The sequence below is a fragment of the Python bivittatus genome, unplaced genomic scaffold, assembly GCF_059951505.1.
Source record: "Python bivittatus isolate LINGU-HERP-01145 unplaced genomic scaffold, Pbiv_v1 ctg000700_np1212, whole genome shotgun sequence".
Lineage (NCBI taxonomy): Eukaryota > Metazoa > Chordata > Lepidosauria > Squamata > Pythonidae > Python > Python bivittatus.
In genome coordinates, this window is record NW_028277098.1 from 34,578,091 (window position 1) to 34,600,036 (window position 21,946).

The following is a 21,946-nucleotide window of genomic DNA, read 5'->3' on the forward strand; positions in this document are numbered from 1 at the left end:
GAAAGTGAATAGTTTCCCAGCTTGGCTACCACTGTGGATTTGAAACGTTAGCTATGCTTCTGAAACCAGCTTTGCTGAGCTGAGAAAGATGGGGATGGAGCCCCTGTTGTCATGACACATCAGAGACATCCTGCTTCTTCTCTTCCCTTCATTAAGGACAAGTAATCTTTGGAGCAATGAAAACCAGAGCAGCTTATACCTTCAGGGACTGCATGCACCACTACACACCACACACACAGACACGTATAGTCCAAAATCTCATGCACCACACATCCCTCTGTGCCATATATACATTTCTCCCTTGCACATGAACACACTTCTTGCTCCTCTCTCTTTCCATTATTCCGAATAAATACACCCTCCATTGAAGCCAATAGGTTCTTCTGTTGGGAAGACTAAAAACAAAATCCTCTCTTGTTACTTCCCAGCCAGCAGAATCATTCTGAGAGGGATGATTCACCCTAAATTCACCCTTAGCTGTTCCAGTTTTAAATTAGACATTTCCATCTTTCCTGACACAAGTGTTGGCATACATAAAATCTATGACACCTCATGCATAATCTGATGATGATAATGAAGTTAAGGTCTGCTATCTGCTGAACTTCTATTGGCAGACTGAAGCTATGGGAGGCACACCCCTTCCCTCCAGTCACTCAGTACCGCCTTTCATGACCATTTTGGCTCAGGCTGAAGGAAAAACTGGACACTTTGTTTCTGTTGATGCATCAGCCCATGTTACACTTGACTGCGCTTCACAAGGTATAGTTCCAGCAATACCAAGGCTCCTTACATACATTGGCGTATACACTGGTATTCTAGTCTTCTGGAACATCACGAGGCCTATTATTAAGAATGTGTTCACTGGTCTATCAAAAGACAAGCAGACTTGTCTGTTACAAAAAAAGAAAAAGAAAAAGTGTATGTGTGGGGTGGTGGTGGTGGTAGCGGTCATGGTGGGGCGCTGCCAGTCAGTTTAAAGTGGGAAAGAGATGTATTTCATTTATTGCTGGTTCTTAACCCAAATTAATGAACTAAAGATTTTATGCTGCTTCTACTGCAAAGATTTTTGCATGGCTGCTCCTTCTTCTGTTTTTATTACTTTGAGAGGGAAGCAGTACCATTTTGTCCACTCTAACGCCATTTTGCATACTCCATGGGATACCTGCAGGTGCTGCTATCTGCAAATACTCATTATCCACCCTTACTGGTTTGGGATATTTGGAAGTTGGAAACATTGAGAAATCTCCTCTTCTAGCCCAAGCAACAGGAAGACCAGAAAACCTACCAAACCTGGTAGCAATCCTGGTAAATCTCTATGCAAAAATAGCCCAGGATAGGTGAATAGAGTAAGAAGATGGCTTGGGATGAAGCTGGAAGGAGGTCACTCAATGCATCTTGAGAGCTCTCTCGTGTTTTCTCTTGTACTATTCCTCTGTCCACTGATCTGTCAGCTGGGCTTCTTGGGACAGAGATCGACTGGTCTTCTAGAAGAGGAGTAGACCCATGTTCAGAAATAGCTCAAGTGACAGGTCACCAGCACAGAGCATTTGGTGATCTATCACTCAGGCAGTTTGATGAGTGGCTAAAGCCTCCGCCCTCGGCACCTGCCCACACTTACCCAAGCCTGCCCATCACACTTTAAGGAAACAAATCGGTAGTTATTTTTCCTGCCAGCTGGTGACACTGGGTGGGAAGGGAAATAAACTCAGGAAAGTCTACAAGCACTGCCCTTAAATTGTCATGCAGTAAAGTTGTTAGGGCAGGGCAGATTACAACTTGGCCATTAGGGCACTACGAATTTTGTGAGCATATTTTTTGGTTGACTCAAGGACTGGAAGAATGCACATGAACATGACTGAGAGAAAGGGCCCTAAAATTCAGCTTTGGTCTGTGGGACATATTAAAAGAGAACTTGAAGCAGCAGAATATCCTGGACTGGTTTGGTTGCCTGTAGCCAAAATAGAATACCTTCCTAGATGTGATGACTGACTTCCCATGGATAGCTTATCATTTCTATTATTAAAATTATTATAAAGGAAGCATGAAAGTGCAAGATTGAGGAAACAAAAAAGAATATGCCTCATTATGTAGTGTGGCTGTTGCTTTGTAGAGAAACTGTAAAAGGTTTAACCAGTAGATGGAGCTATCTATTCTCATCCCTCACAATATGAAAATATTTAACCAAAGTATTGAGATAATCAATTTCTGACAAGCAAAGGCTTTAAATTAACTTATTGTTTTAACTCAAGGTTTTGAGAAATAAATATTGTACTACCACATTAACAACATGGGATCAATCTCTTTGAGCAGCACAAGATATTATAATCTGGGTTTAGTCTGTCTTCCTTCCTTCCTTCCTTCCTTCCTTCCTTCCTTCCTTCCTTCCTTCCTTCCTTCCTTCCTTCCTTCCTTCCTTCCTTCCTTCCTTCCTTCCTTCCTTCCTTCCTTCTTTGATGAAGCTATCAGAAAAATATGGCCATGATATTTCCCAGAATGTAAAGAAAAGAAAATCACTGACAATTTGCTTACTCTTTCTCACTTCCAGCTAAACCTTTCAGCACCTAAATTGTCCTCTTTTGAAGGTGGGGGGTAGGAGGGTGAGGAATGGTGATTTCTTATACATTTTATACACTGAGATGCAGAAATTTAGCTATGAAGTTTTTCTTATATCATACAAAGAAAACTTCACCTACTTAAAAGGCAGCTTTTAAAGACAGGAAGGCTGGAAAACAATAACAGGTTTTCATTGTCCTTTTCAGTAAACATTGTCAGTGTGCATGTCATTTTCCCCCCAATGACTTCCACATGGAGATGCTCACCATGGACTTTTCCTTGCATTCAAGGGAGCATGGTTAGAAACTGACTGGAAATGTTGAATGCAACATGAAGAGATTGAAAATGCTCAGGGCAAAACTAGTATGTGGAGCCCACCCCTTTAATTGTGTATCCCACCCTTGTAATTGAGTCCCTGTTCAAAACTGAACAAGCTCAGGAGTCCACAAGAAGGATTGCAGTGTGCAACTTCCAGCCATATGTTATTCCACTCTTTTCGCAACATCCAGCCAGTGTTCTGCCCTTATTGAGTCTTTATTTGGCTGTTAGTTATATTTTTTTTAAATCCCTATTTTTTTCATAAAGGTTTTAATTTTTTTTCTCAAAATGTTGGTATTTTCCTGAGCCACCAGCTACTTCCTTCTTGTATAATGAAGTTGATTTTGCTATATAAAGATCAACCCTTGGTGAATTTACTATTTGTATATGCTGTACAGACATTAGTTCTGAAATATAATGCTTAGCTTATTGTTCTAATCAATTAAAATGTATGTAACTTTGCAACATTATGTATTCATTTATTATTGTCTTAAAGGAAACAAAAAGGCAATTTCCAGCTATCTTTCTCAGTTTTCAATTCCTGAAAGGCTTTTTCTTCACACCATGTTATTCAGAGTGAGGTCAGATGGCAGCCCAAGGCTACTACAGACCTGCGAAGTACCAGGATCTTCTGTTTTATGTTGGAAAAAATGCCAGTAACTTCAATCAGGATATGGAAAAATCTGATGCTGCAGATTATAGCCCTACATGTATACAATAAGGCTGATCTCAAGAAAGGTAAGCAGTCAGATCTGGTTAGTACTTAGGTGGGAGATTATCAGGAAATTGTCACTGCATTAACACCATTCACTATTCTTCCTCCTACCTTTCTATCCTTGCAAACAATCCTTGCTTCCGCCACATCCAGTGTTTCTCAACCGTGGCATTTTGAAGATGTATGGACTTCAACATGCTGGCTGGGGAATTCTGGGAATTGAAGCCCATACATCTTCAAACTGCCAAGGTTGAGAAACACTGCAATAATTACTTCATGCATTTCCTTTTGTTCTTTAAATTTCTCACCTTGCTTTTTTGAAGGAACTCATTAATTCCATCCAACCACTATTTTCTGTCTTCCTCTTCCTTTCAACACATTTGTTCTTCCATCATATATTTGTTTGCTATTCAAACCTTATTCACTCACTCTGCATGATCAAACCACTCAAGGTACTTCTTTTATACTAATCACTCACTTTTGCATTCAATCCACATTCATTCAGCATCCATAATCCATGCTTGACCCTATCTCTCCTTGTTTTGCCAGACTCGCTTTCTAAGTACTCCAGCACACTTCCTACATTTCTTTTTATGTAGGGAAGAATAACAACATTCTTCCAGTTATCAGCTGCAGATGCAGTCTTCACACACAAATTAAGCAAGATGCACAGCTATTCCACAAGCAAACCACTTGCATATTTTTAACATTTCTCAAGTTATGCACACTATACCTGCAAGCCTTATCATTTTTCAACATTCTGACATCATTTATGATTTTCTTTCCATTCATTTTTCTTGAAAATTAACATTTACAGTATAGCATTTATTTCAGTTGCATTGTTTGACATCTCTCTCATTCCCATATAAACCTCTACAATATTCCTTCCAGCCCCTCCATGCCAGTCTCATCTCAAAACATTTATTTACTTTTATTTTTAATTCTATTCTGCCAGAGGGTCCTAGTTCAGACTTTTCTCCCACTTTGAAAATAATGTTTTATTTCCATTAAAATTGCTCTGCAATTTCTCTGGTTCTTTTAATCATAATTGTTATTTACTATTTTTCTCTGCATAAACATTGTGCAACATCTTTCTATCATTCTCATTTTCTGTATCGTTATATTATTTATCACTTCATTTATTAATACTTGCTCTTTATCATTTATTTCTTTTACCTTCCAAATTTTACTCTTCCATACACCACAATCATCACCAGATGGACCAATAGATATTTACTTCTACTACCCATCATGGCTCTGGTCAGTTGAGACTTTCGCATAAAGATTTTTAATAAGATAGAGTAGATTACCAGCACAACTATGCCACATGCAGCATTCCCTGTTAATGGTAAGGCAAGTAATGCCAAATTTGCCATATTTTGGGTAGTATGTCATAAACATGACCAAAACCCAAGTTTAACCCCCAACATGCTGATACTATTTTATGCAAACTAAGGACTAGAGATTATCTTGCAAGCCAGGACACTGTTACTGCATCCCAACAACTAGGAGGTACATGCAGAATATGGGCACACACTGAGATACAAGCAATAGGCCTGCAGATCTGCCATTCTTTCTCCAGTGAGAAACGATGGCCAATGTTTGGGCTTGAAAAGTCATGGAGGGGACCCACTTACCTCAGGACATGCATTCCAGCCCCTCATTAACAAAGAGGAGATAGGCTTGGGAATTGAATAGCCGATTGGAGGTCTGATGTGATGATAAGCCATATCAGCTGCTGCAGCGGCTGTAAATAAGAACATGACAAGGCTGAATTATTGATCACCCCCAAAAGCAGACTGAGAATGTGAAGCCAACATTTAAAGGTTACAGAACTGAAATTATGTTAGCCTTCCAAAGGCTTAACATCTTGTCTCTGTTTTGTGCAGAAAAACAGAAAATTGTTCCATTTTAAAGTAACCTTATTTCAGACTCCATGCCTCAGAGAAGAAAATCCTCCAGGCTGGCCAATCCAGTGAATGTGTCATCAAATCTCTCTCTATCATTCTTGCTGCCATAAAGTTTTCCCCATTGGGGAAAGCTCGTGGCTACTTAATTGTTTAGTTCAGGGTCTACCTCTGTAACTAGAGAAAGGAGAATTTGGATGTAATAGGGAATGGTCTGTTTCCCTTTCATTAGGGATGTTCCTTCTTTTTAACATTCCTTAATATTTCAGAATGAAAGTCTTTTCTAAGGATAGGATCACAGATCAGATTAATTAGGAGGTGATAGAATGAGATGGTGACTTACTCCCTTGAAATCATTGGAGGTGGATCCCTAACAATTTTAGTATTGGACCACCAGCTGATAAAATGAGGCATTTAGAGGAGGAAGTCACTCTATTTTCCATCAGTTCATAGGGCTTTGAATATAAATGTTGTAACACTATTAAAATTGTAATATGACGACTGCCATAGGAAGAATAAATAATACAGTTAGATGCTATATGACTTGCACTTATATGGATCAACTTGTTTATGTTCAGAATAAACTTTTGTATGTGTGGTACTCAAAGGATAAGGACGCGTAAAGTGTTGTCCATGCAGGCCATATTCTCAAAACTTTCCTGTGGTGGTTTTTAAAGACATGACTGATGAAAGATGTCTTGTTGTAAATAACTGAAGTAAAGTTTTGCATATGTCCTGTAATGTAATCAGTACAATTGTTAAGTTTTACCATATTTTTTTTATCAACAGTTTTTACTGTTAAAATTAGGTAGGGTGTCATCATATCTTAAAAATAATAAAAAAATGGGAGAGGTGTCACATATAGGAAATTCTACCTAATGTAGGATTTATATTCTAACTGAGAAATTGAAGGAGATCCCATTATACTATGTCTCTTTCTTTCACCATTCTTCTACAGTATTATAAATGCACCTCTGTGGTAATATATCCCGTCTACTTGGTTTATGCTATATTTAATATGGGATAACTGCCTTCTGTCTCCGTGTTATGATAGAGGTATAGACTGTAGTTTAGTCTCTGGTAGTTTCTCAGTTAATCATAGTGAATTGCAGCAAGTCAGTTTTAACGGGTAAATTTGCAACTGTCTAGAAATAAATTTCACAGTTACCTTCTGGTATAGAATAAAGACACTGAAAATTAACTGATGTACAAATCTGAGCAGCAAGTTTGGCTCTGGAAATCAAACTCCACCTTCAACTTCAACTGGGATTTATTTTTATTAATCTTCATATGCCTGTTCATCTCATAAATACTCCAGTGGGTTTTCCTAAGCCACCACTGCAGACAATATAGCAAAACGAAACAAAGGTTTTGATTTTTGCATAGCCATAGCAGCATGCTTTATGCTTCTCTGGACTTAACTCAATATGACCTTTTATACCCACATAGTAAAAGGAAGCTACTATGCCAGCCCTAAATGGTTTATTCATTCAGATTTACACTAGCTATTAAGTGTAATTCATCTTCACAAAGAACTTTTGCTCCACAGCACAGGCTGTGCCTAATTGATAAACACCATCGCAGTAGTTTAATTGGTTGGCAGTTATGGCTTACGTAATGGGTTGTTACCTTTTTATTTCTATTATGCTTGTACTATAAAACCTAAACAATTTCTCAGCACATGCCAATTGATTCTTTTATTCTTTTTAAAGTGCTTCCCTTCCAACTTTCTATCTGATTCCCTGTATTATTTAAACATATTTTAAAATTCATCATGGTTTAATAGCCCAACCAATTGCCTTGATTTTCCAAAGAGAGTTAAAGACTAGGGTCAAAAAGTGTTCAGTAGGCAGCGTTCGTATTTTGTCTTCTCTCTCTTTCTTCCTAACAAAGAGGAAAACACAATTCTTCCTTGCTTCTAGAAATCTTTGTAAGGGACATGACATTTAGTCAGAAGAGAGTATGGAATAGTAAAGAATAAGAAGCTCACAAGCATTTAACAACTGGAATTATATCTCTTAGAAAGGGAGAATTCCAAAGAACAGAGCCAAATGAAAATAAAGAGCTGAAGGGAAAGTTACCTATTAATGGCCATATCAAATAAAATTCCTTCTCTGTCTTCTTGATTCTTACTTTGTACAGAGCTTGACTTAGTCAGTGGTCATTGTGACCTTGGGGACAGTAATGCATGTGTCTCAAAATATCCTGGGCTGGTTCAAAGACCTAAAGGTCTGCTTCCTTTTCTTAATCTGAATGCTTTGTTTCCTGTACTTCTCCATCTTATGTCTAGATTATTCCTAGGCAGTTATGAAATCTTTTGAAGCAATTGTTTCAATGCAGTGAATTGAGCTAACAGGACTGAATCAGACATTATTAATACTAGAGATTTACTCTGACCACAGATCCTTCATAATGACTGAAGTATGTTTTATAGATAAGATGGCATTGAGTGATCTCCCTTTCTTACTGATATATCTGAGAGTACATATCATATACCAATTTGGACAACACTATCCAGAATTCCATTCTACAAGAGAAACCCAAAATAACTTGATGGGGGAACAGAAAGCCTCACAGTTCCCTGATAAACATTAGCTGGGTTCACCTAACATGCATAACCAGGGCAGAGAAACACCCACCAAGTACATTTGCACAGAAGGATAATCTTGGCTAGTGTTAGCCTTGTTTAGGTTTTCTGTACCTTGATATATTGTGCTAACCTAGTCATCTTGGTTAGTCTATGGTTTAGCATATTGTGAACCCAGAAAATGAGTTAATTCAGGTTAAACATGTTGTGTGAAACCAGCCAATATGTTAGGAAATTTGTTAAATCACAATGGAGGAGAAAGGATTTTATCTTTATCTCCACTTTTGTTCATTCTAGCTCTTGAAGTATTGAATACAGATATAAGACAGGATGATAAAATTGCTGGAGTGAAGATTAAAAGACAAATATAAACTAAGGGCAATTCCTGATGATTTGGTGATTATTCTGGAAAACCCTTTGGAAGGAATAGAAATATTAATGCAAAAATTAAAGGATTTGGTGTGTTAGCTGGTTTTAAAATAAATAATCAAAAGACAAAGATGTTAACAAAAAATATGAAAATGGAAGACAAAATACAACTGATGGAAAAATGGTTTTAAGGTTGAAAAAAAAGTAAAATACTTGGGTATTATTATGACTAATATGAACTGTGTGTTATTTCAAAATAATTATGTTAAGGTATGGAATGAAATCAAGAAGGACATGTTAAGATGGAAAAAATTACAGCTGTCATTGTTGGGGAGAATGTATGTGCTAAAAATGAATGTATTACCTAGAATTATGTTTCTGTTTCAAACAGTACCTGTTTTGTCAACTGATGCAGCATTTAAACAATGGCAGAAATATATATCTAGGTTTATATGGCAAGGGAAGAATCCAAAAGTTAAATTTAAAATTCTTCAAGATGCAAAGGAATGAGGAGGATTGGGATTGCCTGATTTGAAATGGTACTTTGCAGCCTGCTGTTTGGTTTGGATGAAAGAATGGGTATTACTGAGAAATAAGAGAATTTTAGTGAGAGCATGACCTGAGGTTTGGATGGCATGGTTATTTATGGTAGAATAAAGTTAAGATTAATGTAGATTTTAAAAGTCATTATTTTAGAAGTGCCATATTGAGAAGATGGAATAGATGCAAACTCAGGCTGTGCCTAAAAAAGTCTTTGTGGGTTTCAGCACAAGAAGCATTTCATAGAAAAGAAACAGCAGGCAAAGAGAAATGGTTAACATATTGAGAGCTGTTAGAACAAGAACATGGAGAATATAAGATGAAACAAAAGATCAATTGAATGCAGAAGGATTAAGTTTTTAATGGTTTTCATATGTACAGTTAAAAGAAAGAGTTAAAATAAAGAGAAGGATATTTGGAATTGAACAACATAAGACAGAATTTGAAGCTGAATTATGTACAAATGATGAACATGTAGTTGCCAAAACATATAAACTCTTACTGAAATTTGAAGTGGAAGAACAAATTAAAGAGTATATGATAAAATGGGCTAAGAACTTTGGTTATAATATACAGATGGAACAATGGGAAAATATGTGGCTGAAAGGACTGAAATTCACATTATGTTACAACTTAAAAGAGAATGTTTATAAAATGATGTACTGTTGGTATGTAACACCAGAAAAACTATATAGAACGTATAAAGGTACTTCAAATCTATGTTGGAAATGTAGAAAACCTGAAGGGTCATTTTATTATGCTTGGTGGACTTGTGAAAAAGGTAGAAAATTTTGGGTTTAAGTACATACAATGATACAAAGCATTTTAAAAATTAATATTCAACTGAAACCAGAACTTTTCTTGATGGATAGACAGCTAAAAAAGACTTATAGAAGATTGTTTTTATACATGGTAACTGTAGTGACATTATTATATGTACAAAGATTGAAAGACTCTGAAATACCCAATACCCACAATGGAGGAATGGTTGGTGAAGATGACAGAAACTGACTTGTTTGATTAGGGCAAAGATGACAACTACATTTTTTAGTGATTGGAAACCCTTTATGGATTTTTTTTTCTGAAAACAGAAAAAAATGAACTTATGATTTATGGGTCTGATGATTAGAAAGGGTAAAGTATGGAAAGAAGGGTGCCATGATGTAACTTTAGAGAGAGGATAAAATATAAATGTGTTTATAATTGCTATAAAGAAGATCAGAAGCTACTTCTTTTTACTTTTCTTGTCTTCTTTCTTTTATTTCTTTCTTATTTACTAATTACTTTACTTTTACCTTCCTTTTCCTTTAAATTTGTATTGTTTTCATTCTGTTAAAATTCATTTAATAAAAATTAATAAAAAAAAAGAAACACGTGAACTTAGTTGCAAAGCTACTTCAATGGCCATCCATACTCTATATCAAAACCTCATTCCTCTATTTGAAGAGATTTAAGAAATTAATGCCAGCAAAGCCACCAATAAAAAAAAAAAAGTTTTGCTAAAAAGGAAAAGAGAGAAGGAAAAAAAAAGAATGGACTAAGGAAACAATAATAATTCCATAAATGTCAGAAGAAATGTGAATCTGGATTTAATAAGCTCTCAGGAGGAAGGGAAATAAAGGAATTTTCTTCAGATTTCACTGACAAAATATAAGAACATAGGGTCAATAAATATATAACTTTAAATGCATTGGAGGAATAATGACTCTGAAAAGATCAGCCATCTCCAATGGAGAAATGGGATGGAGAGCTGTTGTGCAAGACAAGTGAAGCTAATTAGTGAGAATCAATGGATACATGTTAGAACAGGAAGATTCAGGGGAATTCTTCAGACTGCAAGCTTCTTGGTGTTTAGAAGACCGTTGGCACTGTGAACGCATTTGGCTGTTAATAACAATAAGGAGAAACCTGAAAAAAAAAATCAGTAGGGAAAGGCAGCTGGGCAGAAGGAAAAGGAAGACACTGCTGTTCTCCTTAGAGATGCTCCTTTCTCTGCCCCATGCCTTCTTTGTTATACTTCTCTGCAGATCAGCTCCACAGAACCAATTTACAGCATAGACCTTCCTCAGCCACTACAGTAGGCTGATTTCCCCAGAAACCTCTTAGGTTCAGTAGGCAGTGGTAACAGCAACCAGTATTTGGATCCAAATGAAGTTAGTGAAATGTGCATGGTTTTCTTTTATCTTTTTTTTTTTTTTTTAAAGAATCAGAGTCAGATTCCACCAAATGCACTGAAGGTTACTGACCATCTTCCCCCCACCCCCAAATCTTTAAAAGAACATTCAAATATATTCCGGAATTGGCAAATGTTACTATGCATCCAGATACCGACCCTGTGCTGAACAGGGAGTCAACTGGATGATTTCCAAGGTCCCTCTGAAATTATACAATTCTAAAATTCTAAAATTCTAAAATTGACACTGGATTCACTCATGTAATGCCCAGTTTTAGCTTTGAAGGTCCCCCAGCACAAGTGTCTGGCTGTGATGTCATAGAGACTTTTATATAAAAGGTGAGGTGGTACTTTTCTGCTTCTGTTTTGTAGTACCTTTTCATCAACATATTGCTATCTTTTAGACACCAGTTCCTGTAGCAAAAGAATATTAAAATTCTAGTAAGCCTGAACCATGTCATGCATTTGATAAGCTCCGTTTGGAGGAAGGACCTAAGGGCAAATTGTCAGCATCAGCTCTTCAGTTGCCTGTGTAATTCTTTTTCCTAGATGAGGTCCTGATTTCAAGGAGTACTATGGCTTGACTGTAGTACCCTGGCTCTGCATTTTTTATGTGAAAACTGAAACCCCATAATATGAAACAGAATAAATAAATAAATAAATAAACAAAGAAGCAAGCCTCTAAATAATTCCTCTAAAACCAAGTTAATGTTATTTATATGCAAACATTTATTTCATTGTGCAACAACCTTGATGTTAAACTGGCTCAGCATCTTACCTGGCTTCAAGTGAGCAAATGGAATTTCTCCTGTTAACAGTTCCCAGAGACACAAGGCATAGCTGAAAACATCAGCTTTTATGGTGTACCGCGTACACTGTGTGAATACTTCAGGGGCCATCCAGCGCAGATTCTATATATCAAGACAACATCAATAATGCAATAACTGTATGTTTTGTTTCTTCACAAGGGAGCCCATCTCTTCTCTATTTTATTTCTGCTTGTTTTCTGGCAATATGCTAACAAAATAATTCTATGAATGAAAGGAAAGGATAGTGATTGGGTTGTTTCCATATTAAAACTAATTCGTGCAGCAAATGCATTATAGATTGCATTATGAGATTCATTGCCTGCAAAAAACCAGAACACTTTTCATTGTACACGTTTCTACTCTGAAATACAGTTTTACTTAAGACTGTCTGCAATCAGTTCTGCAACATGTCCTTTTACAGAGGAGCAACATGTGTTCTTTGAGAAATATAGCACACTAATAACACTGAATCTACAAATGATTGAATACTATGTCTCTTCACATATGTGCAGATTACTGTATGTTCACTGTCAGTTTCAGGCTTAGGCACAGTGGCCTCTGATAGGCTTCTCTGTCCCCTTTTAAGCCTTGGAAATGGTGACAGTGCTCTTGAGCAGCTCAGTACTCCAAATGAGCCCCTGGCTTGATTCTTTGCAAGTGAGGATGAAGTCAGCAACCCCAGTTATAATGACTACAGGTAGTCCTTGCTTAATGACCATTTGTTCAGTGACTGTTCGAAGTTACAACAGTGCTGAACAAATGATAGTTATGACCGGTTCTCGAAGTTACAGTCATTGCAGCGCCCCTGTGATCACGTGATCAAAATTCAGGCACTTGGCAGCCTGCCTGCATTTATGGCTGCAGCATGCGCTTCAACTCCCGCCACCTGCCTATCTCACCCTCATCTCTTCCCTTTTGGATTCCCTGCACTCCGCCACTTACCCCAGTCATCCCCTGCCTCCCCCAGCTGACCTTTGCTGTCTCCTTTCTTCTGCTGCTGCTGAGGTGTGCCCAGCCAAGGCAGCTGCTGGTCCTTTACAAAGCCTTTGCGAGGCCTCTGCAAGGCCAGGAAAAGGGCCAGGAGCTGCCTTGTCTGGGCGTGCCTGGTCAGCAGCAGGAGGAAGAAGACGGCGAAGGTCAGCTGGGAGAGGTGGGGGATGGCAGGGGTAGGGGGTGGTGGCAGAGTGCAGGATGGCCAGAAGGGTAAAGATGGTGGGGAGATAGGTGAATGGGGGCAGTTGAGCATGGCAGTGTAGGAGAAGCGTGAGATCCTCACCTAATAATGGCACGGTCCTGACCTAACAACTGCAACTGGGACTACCAGAATTGCTGTCACTAAGCAATGTAGTCACGTGATGTTTCACTGACAACCACTTCACTTAGTGATGGAAATTTCAGTCCCAGCTAGGGTAATTAGGCGAGAACTACTTGTAATGGCAAAAATCCTAGTTCCTCAGATTTGCAAGAAGCCTGACCAAGGTATTTATATAGCAACAAGAAATGAGGAAATTTTCAGAGGGTTCTGGTTCATATCTTCACTAATCTGTGGGGTTTCTACCACTGCAACTAAGCTCTCCCCTCCCAGGCAACTGTTTCCCACTCTATTTTGCAAAGATAATTTGAGAAAAGGGACTTTCTCAGAAAGGCACGAATGTTGCAAGGTATCTGTGAGAATTCTCAGTGCAAAACCCAACTTTTTTCTCTTTAGAGTTCTTTATGAAAGCTTGGAAAGGGTAAAACAATTATGATGTAAACAGGAGTGGGTGGGAAGCTTGTCCATCAAGAGTTACAGTATGATTCTGAACAACAATTGCTAATATAAGCTAATATTAGGGTAATTACTGATGCAGACTAGAAGCCAATTTCTGCAAGCAAAGCAGAAAGAACATTTTTTACCCAATAATCTTTGTTGATTTCAAGCAGTCTACCGAAAATTAATGTAGAAAAGAAACAATGGAACACACTATACTGTAGCCTGGACTTTGGAAGAAGAAAATCCACTTATATTAGGTTTGGGGTGAGTGTGTGTGTGTGTGTGTGTGTAATATTATATATTATATATGAATATGATAATAATGTTAAAGAGAAACAAAAGACAAACCCCAGGTTGTTTTGTCATATTATCTTCATCCAGAGATTGCAGGAATCTTGATTCTGAGATTAAAAATTAAAACAAAGACAAAGGGAGGAGAGTATTTAAATCAGTATCACTTAATGCAGATAAGCTAGTGGGGGAAAAAAGTAAGTAGCTATATGAAAACAAAACAGAAATGCAGTAATACCATAGCTGGGTTTCAGTGTGGTATGTTTCATAGAATATAACATTAATTCATATAATTTCGTAAAAACACACATTTTTATTTGAATACTTCAGCAATCAAGGCCTCAAAATGCCACCAAAAAGAGGTGCTTCAATCCAAGCTCCTTAACAGTGTCAGCTGTAATAACTCCTAATGCAGAAAACCCTGTACAAGCTCTTCTTATTTCTGGCATTTTAAAGGCATTTATTTGTTTGTTTGTTTGTTTATTTTTCAAATTTAGTCACCACCATCTCACTCAAATTATTTTAATCACAGTGTCCTCTTATATGAAGACCTACAGATAAGAGTTGCTAGATGGAAATGTTGTATCTTTACAATCATGAACAAAACAAGGGATAAAGAACCAGAGGCATTAATTCTTTGTTCCTTTATAATGGCCTTTGCCATTCTTTCACTCAGTCTAATTAGCATTTTTACACACACACACACTTCTCCCTATATGTGATAGACTTAGAAGATCTGTGGGCAGCAGAAGATGTATTAATGGAAGAATCCCCCTGGCTGATTCAACTCCCGATATTTCTATGATTTTAAAGATTCAGCTTGAACCTTCAAATAGCAACCTATTCACCATATGAAATACATAACCCTGCATTTCTTTTTAAAAAAATGTTTGAAAATCTCCAGCTGTGAAGTTATAGTCGTATGCTTCCTTGTTGAAATGGAAGAAAGACTTTCTCCTCTATAAGATCAACCAAAAAAAAAAAAATCAGCCTATCACTGTTGCAGCAGTCTCGGGGAAAATGCCTTCTGTCAAGTGGACTGATAGAGGAGGAATGGCATGATCCATTCCTTCTTTACCAGCTCATTCATTGTTCTGGAATTCTGGCTTCTCTAAAGCAATCTTCACTAATCTGAGTACTTTTTCAATGTGTGGATTTTAACTCCCAGAATAGTTGATAATAACTACCTGTCTTTTTGGACCTGCAATACTAAGAATATGTGTGGAATGGTAAAATATAACTGAAAACTCTAGGCTTGCCAAGAAACTGCTATCTGTGTAGTTTTCACTCATGTGCATGTAATCTTGAAAAACAACATGGAGTCATTAATACCTTAAAAATTAAGGATAAAAATCATTATCAAATTTTCTACTGAGAGAATTTTTTTTTTCAATAGAGCTTAAAGCAGGGCAATTCTGCTTCCTTACTGCAACCCTCTTCCATACATCCACATTACTGCTGGAGGGTGGGGAGTTTTTTCCAGATTTGGGGCAAAAATAGGTTTGGTGAGATGGGGGAATGACAATTTTTACAGCATCATCTTATACAATCGCACAACCATTACTGAGAATTGTGGGGGCTGAAGTCCACGTATTTAGGGAATGCCAAAGCTAAACAAAACCATCTTGAGGCTACTAGTGGGGCTGTCAAATACAAAAACCTATAAACAGGTTTTTATCCATATTTCTAGAAATGGCAAGACACCTTAATATTGTATTTGCATGTTGAAAATGGAACCAGTGGCAGATCCAAATTAGAACAGGCATCTGGATTATATAAGGGCACACTGCTGCCTTTGGCTGGTATTCCATGGGATCTACAAGCCTTCCCAACTTGGTTACCATCTCCTCCCCAGCTGATTGGTGCTGGAAATAGCCAAGGAGTACAGTGATCTAGAACAGTGTTTCTCAACCTTGACCACTTTAAGATGTATGGATTTCTGGGAGTTGAAGTTCTCACATCTTGAGAAACACTGATCTAGACTTTCTTCATCCGTTATGGCAAGCACCAATTAGCTAAATTGTGGGAGGTTACAAAGGCATTTTAAACTTCCCCTGCCTGTATACTGAGATGTATGTATGGGGGTGGGGTGTGAATGAAGATAATAACAGAGGAGAAAGCTCTCTAGCTATGAGACTGGGAGACAAGACTGTGTGCCTCAGATTTGCTTGTATTTCTGTGTTGTGATAGGTAAGAAGCCCCTCCCCTCAACCTACCATTACGTGTGGCTTTTTGAGACAATAAGACTGTCCGCTTTCAATCTAGACTATTTTTCAAGTTTATCATAAGTGAAAAATATGCAGAAATACAGTGTATCTTGAGAATGTTTTGCTACAGTTAATTTTAATTAAGTCTTCCTAAAAAAGGTAGTTTGAATAATAGGGCTGGCAAAATGGAGGCTGTGGGTTTCATGGACCTATCAGAACCCAATTTATGATTCCCAGAATCCCCCAAGAAATCTGCTGAACCACAAAATGCAGCATAGAAGACAGATTTCTTGTTTCATGAATGGAGTGTGGTTCTGAGGTCCATAGTGTGGTGTCTCAGAAAAGCTCTCTTAGTACTTGCCACCGTCACCTTTATTTAAAAAAAAAAATAGATTCCTATATGTCCTTTCTGCCTAAAAAACATAATCTAGGAATAGCAAGAAGTATCCTGAGATAGTTGTAAAAAACTTCCTCCCCACACTGACATTTGGCAAATGGGTTTTTAATGACTCGCCAAAGCCAATTATTTAAAAGCAACCTGGGATATGCTGTCAAAATTCCAAAGTGTCCACCAGTCCAAAGTCATTATGGCATCTTGTTCTGCTCTAGAGTATGGGAAACTGTACTATGATTTTTTTTTAAATCCCCAATATTTTACCTCCAAAATCAGCAACAACAGCATGGCCATCTTCATATAGGAGAATATTGTGACTGTAGAGAGAAAGAGAGAGAGAAATATATATATCATCATAAATATGATTAGACGTATAGAAAAATACTAATAATTTGTGCAAGAAACTATATCATGCTCTCATATACTATACCTAAGCAGTGTCTTATTTTTTACCAAGTAGCCTTTAGGGTTTTGCAGGTAGTTATTATTAGAAAAAACACACACATACCTGCGTGTGTGTGTGTACATACATACACACCTGCACACACATATAAAACATTGTGTGTGTGTGTATGCACGCACACACATATACCTGAAAGCTTGACAGTTTAGTAAGTCCAAATGTCAGAGTCATTCTTTAATTAGTAAGTAGAACAAGTATATTGCCTAATTAGTGGAAGATCATCTGTAACAGTCTTATTAATTATGTGACAGCATTACCTAGGAGCAATGAAGATGGTGACATTTGGGACTGAACCCAGTGATAACATTTCAATAAAATCAGAAGACCTGATTATCCTCTCAGTTAAGCTCCACTCAGCTAAAGTGGGCCACTCCTAATTTACAATGGCATAAATGAGTGTAAGAAAAGACTGCAGAACCCAGCTGTGAGCAGACTACTGTCAACACCTATAAAAGCTTCCTAAGGAGAAGGCTATTTAGAGCTGATTTCAAAAGGCTAATTTCTCTTTGAAAACTTGATTTAATTTCACAGACTCTCATCACACATTCCTAGGATTTTTCTTCCTCTTTGTATAAAAAAACTATGAAGGATTTACATGGATCTTACCTCTTCATGACAAGGTAATCTTTAAAATCATTGCAGCAACCGCCCTGGGGAGAATAGCCTTCAGAAAGACTCTGGTTTGTAATGATGGAACCTTCTCCAATACATGCAGAATTTTTTTTAGCTCTGGAATGGCTTGATTGCATTGGCAGATGCTAGCAAGAGAGCTTAATGAGTATTGCGCACCTGCCTTCTAGATTTCTTTCACTGCCCTATGTCCTCCACTATGAGAGAACATCAAAACCTCTATTGTGTGGATGAAAAGGAAACATTCGTGTCAAAACTCAAATCTGCAATAGATCAGTGTGTCAGTGGCAGGGGGGGGACAAGATTCATGGCATGGTATTTCAAACATTTGCAAGTGAGGGAAAAGAGTCAGTCTTTCGCTAGTAGGAGATTATCTGCAGCTCCACCAACACCTGCTTGCACTTGCTTTACTCAGCAGCATAAGATCTCCATAAGATGGATCAGCTGGGAGATTCCAAGCTTACCCACAGTTAACACGTTGATGGAAAAGAGTTGTTTCAATGAGATGGGCAGTGACAAATTTGATATACAAATAAATAAAATCAAGGGATTCCCCAGTCCTTCAATTCTATTTGCATTTATTTCTCTTGCTATTTTTTATGCTTGTATATTCAGGTACAATTACTTAGCTGAACTGTAGAATAAATCCTGTCAACTGAATCAATGTATGTAACATATAGCTGGGCTATCCCAAGCCTTTCACTCCTTTCCTTTCCTTAATGCAATATATTTGTCCAATTATGATATAATCCACAGCTAATTAAACTATGAAATGGCTCTTGATGTGCCTAAAAGGCATAAGAGCAAGAAGCAATCACAGATGCCATTTAGTAAGCCTTAATAAGGTGGGGACTCAGTTCCATATCGCATTTCTCAGGAGTGTCTATCTATCCATACTTACTGAGGTGTACAAAGTTCAGCAGTTAAATAAATTTAAAATATATGTTTCATATTGAGTTTTATCTTCAATATACCCCAAAGCAAATCCTTCCACTGCATTGTGAATCTTGTTCTTCTGCCTGTTTTACCTACCCCTTCTTGCCGAAACCTAAAATGGTATCTCTGCAACCATCTGATTGATGGTTCACATATTTATCCCTCTGCTGACGAATTTTGCCTTCCTCATTACTTTTTACTCCTAGATATGCTCACTGCATACGTATCTCCCTTTTTCTTTTTTAAACGTGTGGCTGTTTTTGAATGCTGTCCCTCAAAAGCTCCTGACTTTAGATCTTGCCTTGTCCTTGATCACACATTCTGTTTACTCTCCTTCCTGTTAATTGGCCAGCTTGACAGGGCACAGATACTTAATATTAGCTGAGATTCAAGCTTCTAGTTGGATAGGACTTCGGTAGCCAAGGAAACTGTATTCCGACCAGGTGCATATGCTAGTTGCAGTATTGTAGAGACAGGAGGCCCCAAACAGTTACTTGTAAAACGACTCCCCACCCTATTTTACAATTGCTGAGAAGATACTGAAATGAAGCAAATAAAGAGAAGATGCCAATGATTGCAGACCTTGCTAACATGGGTGCTTTTAAAGATAAGTCGAACCATCACCGTCCAATTTAGGAGAGGAACAGCTTATCCCTGCTTCTTTCTGATTCAATTTAGCCCATTTTTGTAATGCTTCAACAGGGTTTCTTTTCAGTCCCTGTACAGTTACTTTCCCCCTCATTTCCAGTATTTGTAGCCTCCTTTCTTCTCAGTAGACCTTCCCTTCTTTTTAATCCATGTCTTTTTAAAAAGTACTTCTAGAAAGAAAGGAACGTGAGGATATGTATGTGAGTACTTGTGTATGAAAGTGGTTTCTGTGACAGAATGGTTGGTATATGGTTGGTATATGCAGACGGGAGATGTGGCTTTTGGCTGAGGTGTATGTACACATACACACAAGTATCTTTCTCTCACACACACATAAGGGGGGGGGGTGAATATTCACCTTTCATCTGGTGTTGGCAGTCCTAAATTGACAAGGTTGGAAAGCCGGGCAGCACACAGGAGTTTTGTCTGTGCTTACAATATTTTGGGGGGTGGGCAACTATCTTAAATTCAGTTTTCTTCCTTTTGGATAAACATTTCTCTGTTGCCCACTGGGCATTTGTTTACTTTAAGCCTTTTTACACAGATTATTTTTTTTAAATGTAAAGATTTGTCATTTTTTTTTAGATTTTTTTATCCCACCTTTTTATTATTTTTATAAATAACTCAAGGTGGCGAACGTACCCAATACTCCTTCCTCCTCCTATTTTCCTTACAATAACAATCCCATGAGGTTAGTTGGGCTGAGGGAAAGTGACTGGCCCAAAGTCACCCAGGTGTCGTTCATGACTGTGGCAAGACTAGAACTCACAGTCTCCTGCTTTCTAACCTGGTGTCTTAAGCACTAGACCAAACTGGCTCTCTAATCATTGTCATTGATTCCAGGCAACTACTACTTCCTCTTATATAGTTCATTTTTTCAAAAGAATTGTTCCCAAAAGGCATATAGTGCCTCCCCGCCATACTGAGAAAATTAGGTATCCAGTGAAGTGGGATCACTTTATGATGCACTACTGAAAGTGATTAACCTGTATGAGTGAAGAGGCATAGCCCCTGGCACATTAGGAAATTCTCCAAGGATTTTGTGAAAATCAGATTTTATTTTTAATCTCATCACATCATTAAAACATTCGTTTATGAACACATCTGCCCACTGTGAGCTCACTCAAAAACAACTGAGATCCAGGGAAAATGCAGAAGATATTTCAGGAATTTGGCAATAGCCTCAAGCATCAGGAAATTTGTCATCCCCTTAAAACAGTCTTGGCAGTCAACACATGGAGGAAACAATGTGTGAATGCTCCTTCATCCAATCATGTGGAAGTTATGCAAGGCAAAGAGGGTACAATTTTGGTAAAAAATAACTGCAAACGGTTCTGTCCTCCAGATGTATTCTACTGCAGTATCCATCATTGACAGCGCTGTCTGGAAATTAAGGGAGCAGTAGATGCACAATTCTGGAAGGGGCCAATGCTGTATTTGAGAGTATTAGAGAGTATGCCAGGCAACCTTTCATGACTTGGAGGTGAACGTAACAATTGGTGTGTGGGTGTTGGTGTGTCAAATACTACACTGGGTTTGGCAATAGCATAATGGCATCATACAAATGATAGGATTTCAAGGGTCATATCTGGGGAAGGGTTTGATGGCTTTCTTTGGGTGGAGTGGGGGGGGGATGGTTTCCAGTGGAATGGACACCACTGAACTCTAGCTATCCCTGCTGGAGACTGACAATGTTGAACAGGTTTTGATGATGTTCATAAAAGCTATTATCAGTGATGTCTGCAGGGCGGGTGAAAATAGACAAGAGGGTGGTCTCAGTATTGTGAAAACCCCACTCATTCATATGTGTATGAGGTATCAGTGCACTAGAAAGGGGTGGGGCTTCAATCATGGTGCCATGACTGTCACCATGCCACCTCCCCCCCCCACCAGAAGATGCTGCTGGCAATTATTAGCAATTAATCCTATCCTAAATAGCATCTCTATATTTTTGAATCTATGGATCCTATAATAAAGAATTATATGAAAATAAATTGCTTTTGTCCACTTTGATTTGCCACATTTCCCCCCCAATATCTCTAGGTAATCATAAGATAGAAAGAGAAAGTGGAAAGACAGGACCCACTTTTTTTTCTATATTCTTTACACTGCTCATAATTTCATAAAGTTCTCATTCCATCCATTAATATCCTATTCTTTTTCATTTCAAAAAGTGCTTCTATCTCTAATACAATTGGCTTTTTCTGTGTCTTTTCCAATGTCTCTATATTCAGCAAGGCTTTATTAGAGATCAGCCTATCCCTTTTTTGACAGCAAAGCAGTAGGACTTCATTGCTCTTACATATGTTGCTTTTATTTTTTAAAAAGTATGTACATTAACCTGGGTGCCTTGTCCTTGTATTTGTTTATCATCTTCCCCACCATCAAAATTTCACTTGAAGGCTCCAAACATCGTAAATAGCACGAATGGAAACAAATGCATTAACCATACAGAGTGAGTAAAAACAAAATTGATTTCAATTAAATCTTCGAAACCATAGCAACAAGAAGCTCCAATAAGGTAAAGAATAGCAGAACCCTAACTTTTTGTACATCTGTCAGTGGAGGTGTATTTAAAGCTTACTGCTAAATCTAGTGGATTTGTCCTGTAACCACTGGGACTGAAGAGGTGAATTATGAGATTTGTTTTGTG

General features: G+C 37.8%; 1 protein-coding gene across 3 annotated transcripts in view; it reads right to left on the minus strand.

Annotated features, from left to right (window-relative positions):
- LOC103062694 (serine/threonine-protein kinase TNNI3K) overlaps positions 1–21,946 on the minus strand; it is a 234,248-nt gene that overhangs the window by 44,553 nt on the left and 167,749 nt on the right. For all 3 annotated transcript variants that reach the window (XM_088154191.1, XM_088154189.1, XM_088154188.1), the window contains 4 exons: positions 16,881–16,933; positions 14,073–14,125; positions 11,941–12,073; positions 5,224–5,333 (listed from right to left, as the gene is read on the minus strand). In XM_088154191.1, the coding sequence (XP_088010317.1) occupies positions 5,224–5,333; positions 11,941–12,073; positions 14,073–14,125; positions 16,881–16,933 (349 nt within the window). The remainder of the gene's footprint in view (positions 1–5,223; positions 5,334–11,940; positions 12,074–14,072; positions 14,126–16,880; positions 16,934–21,946) is intronic.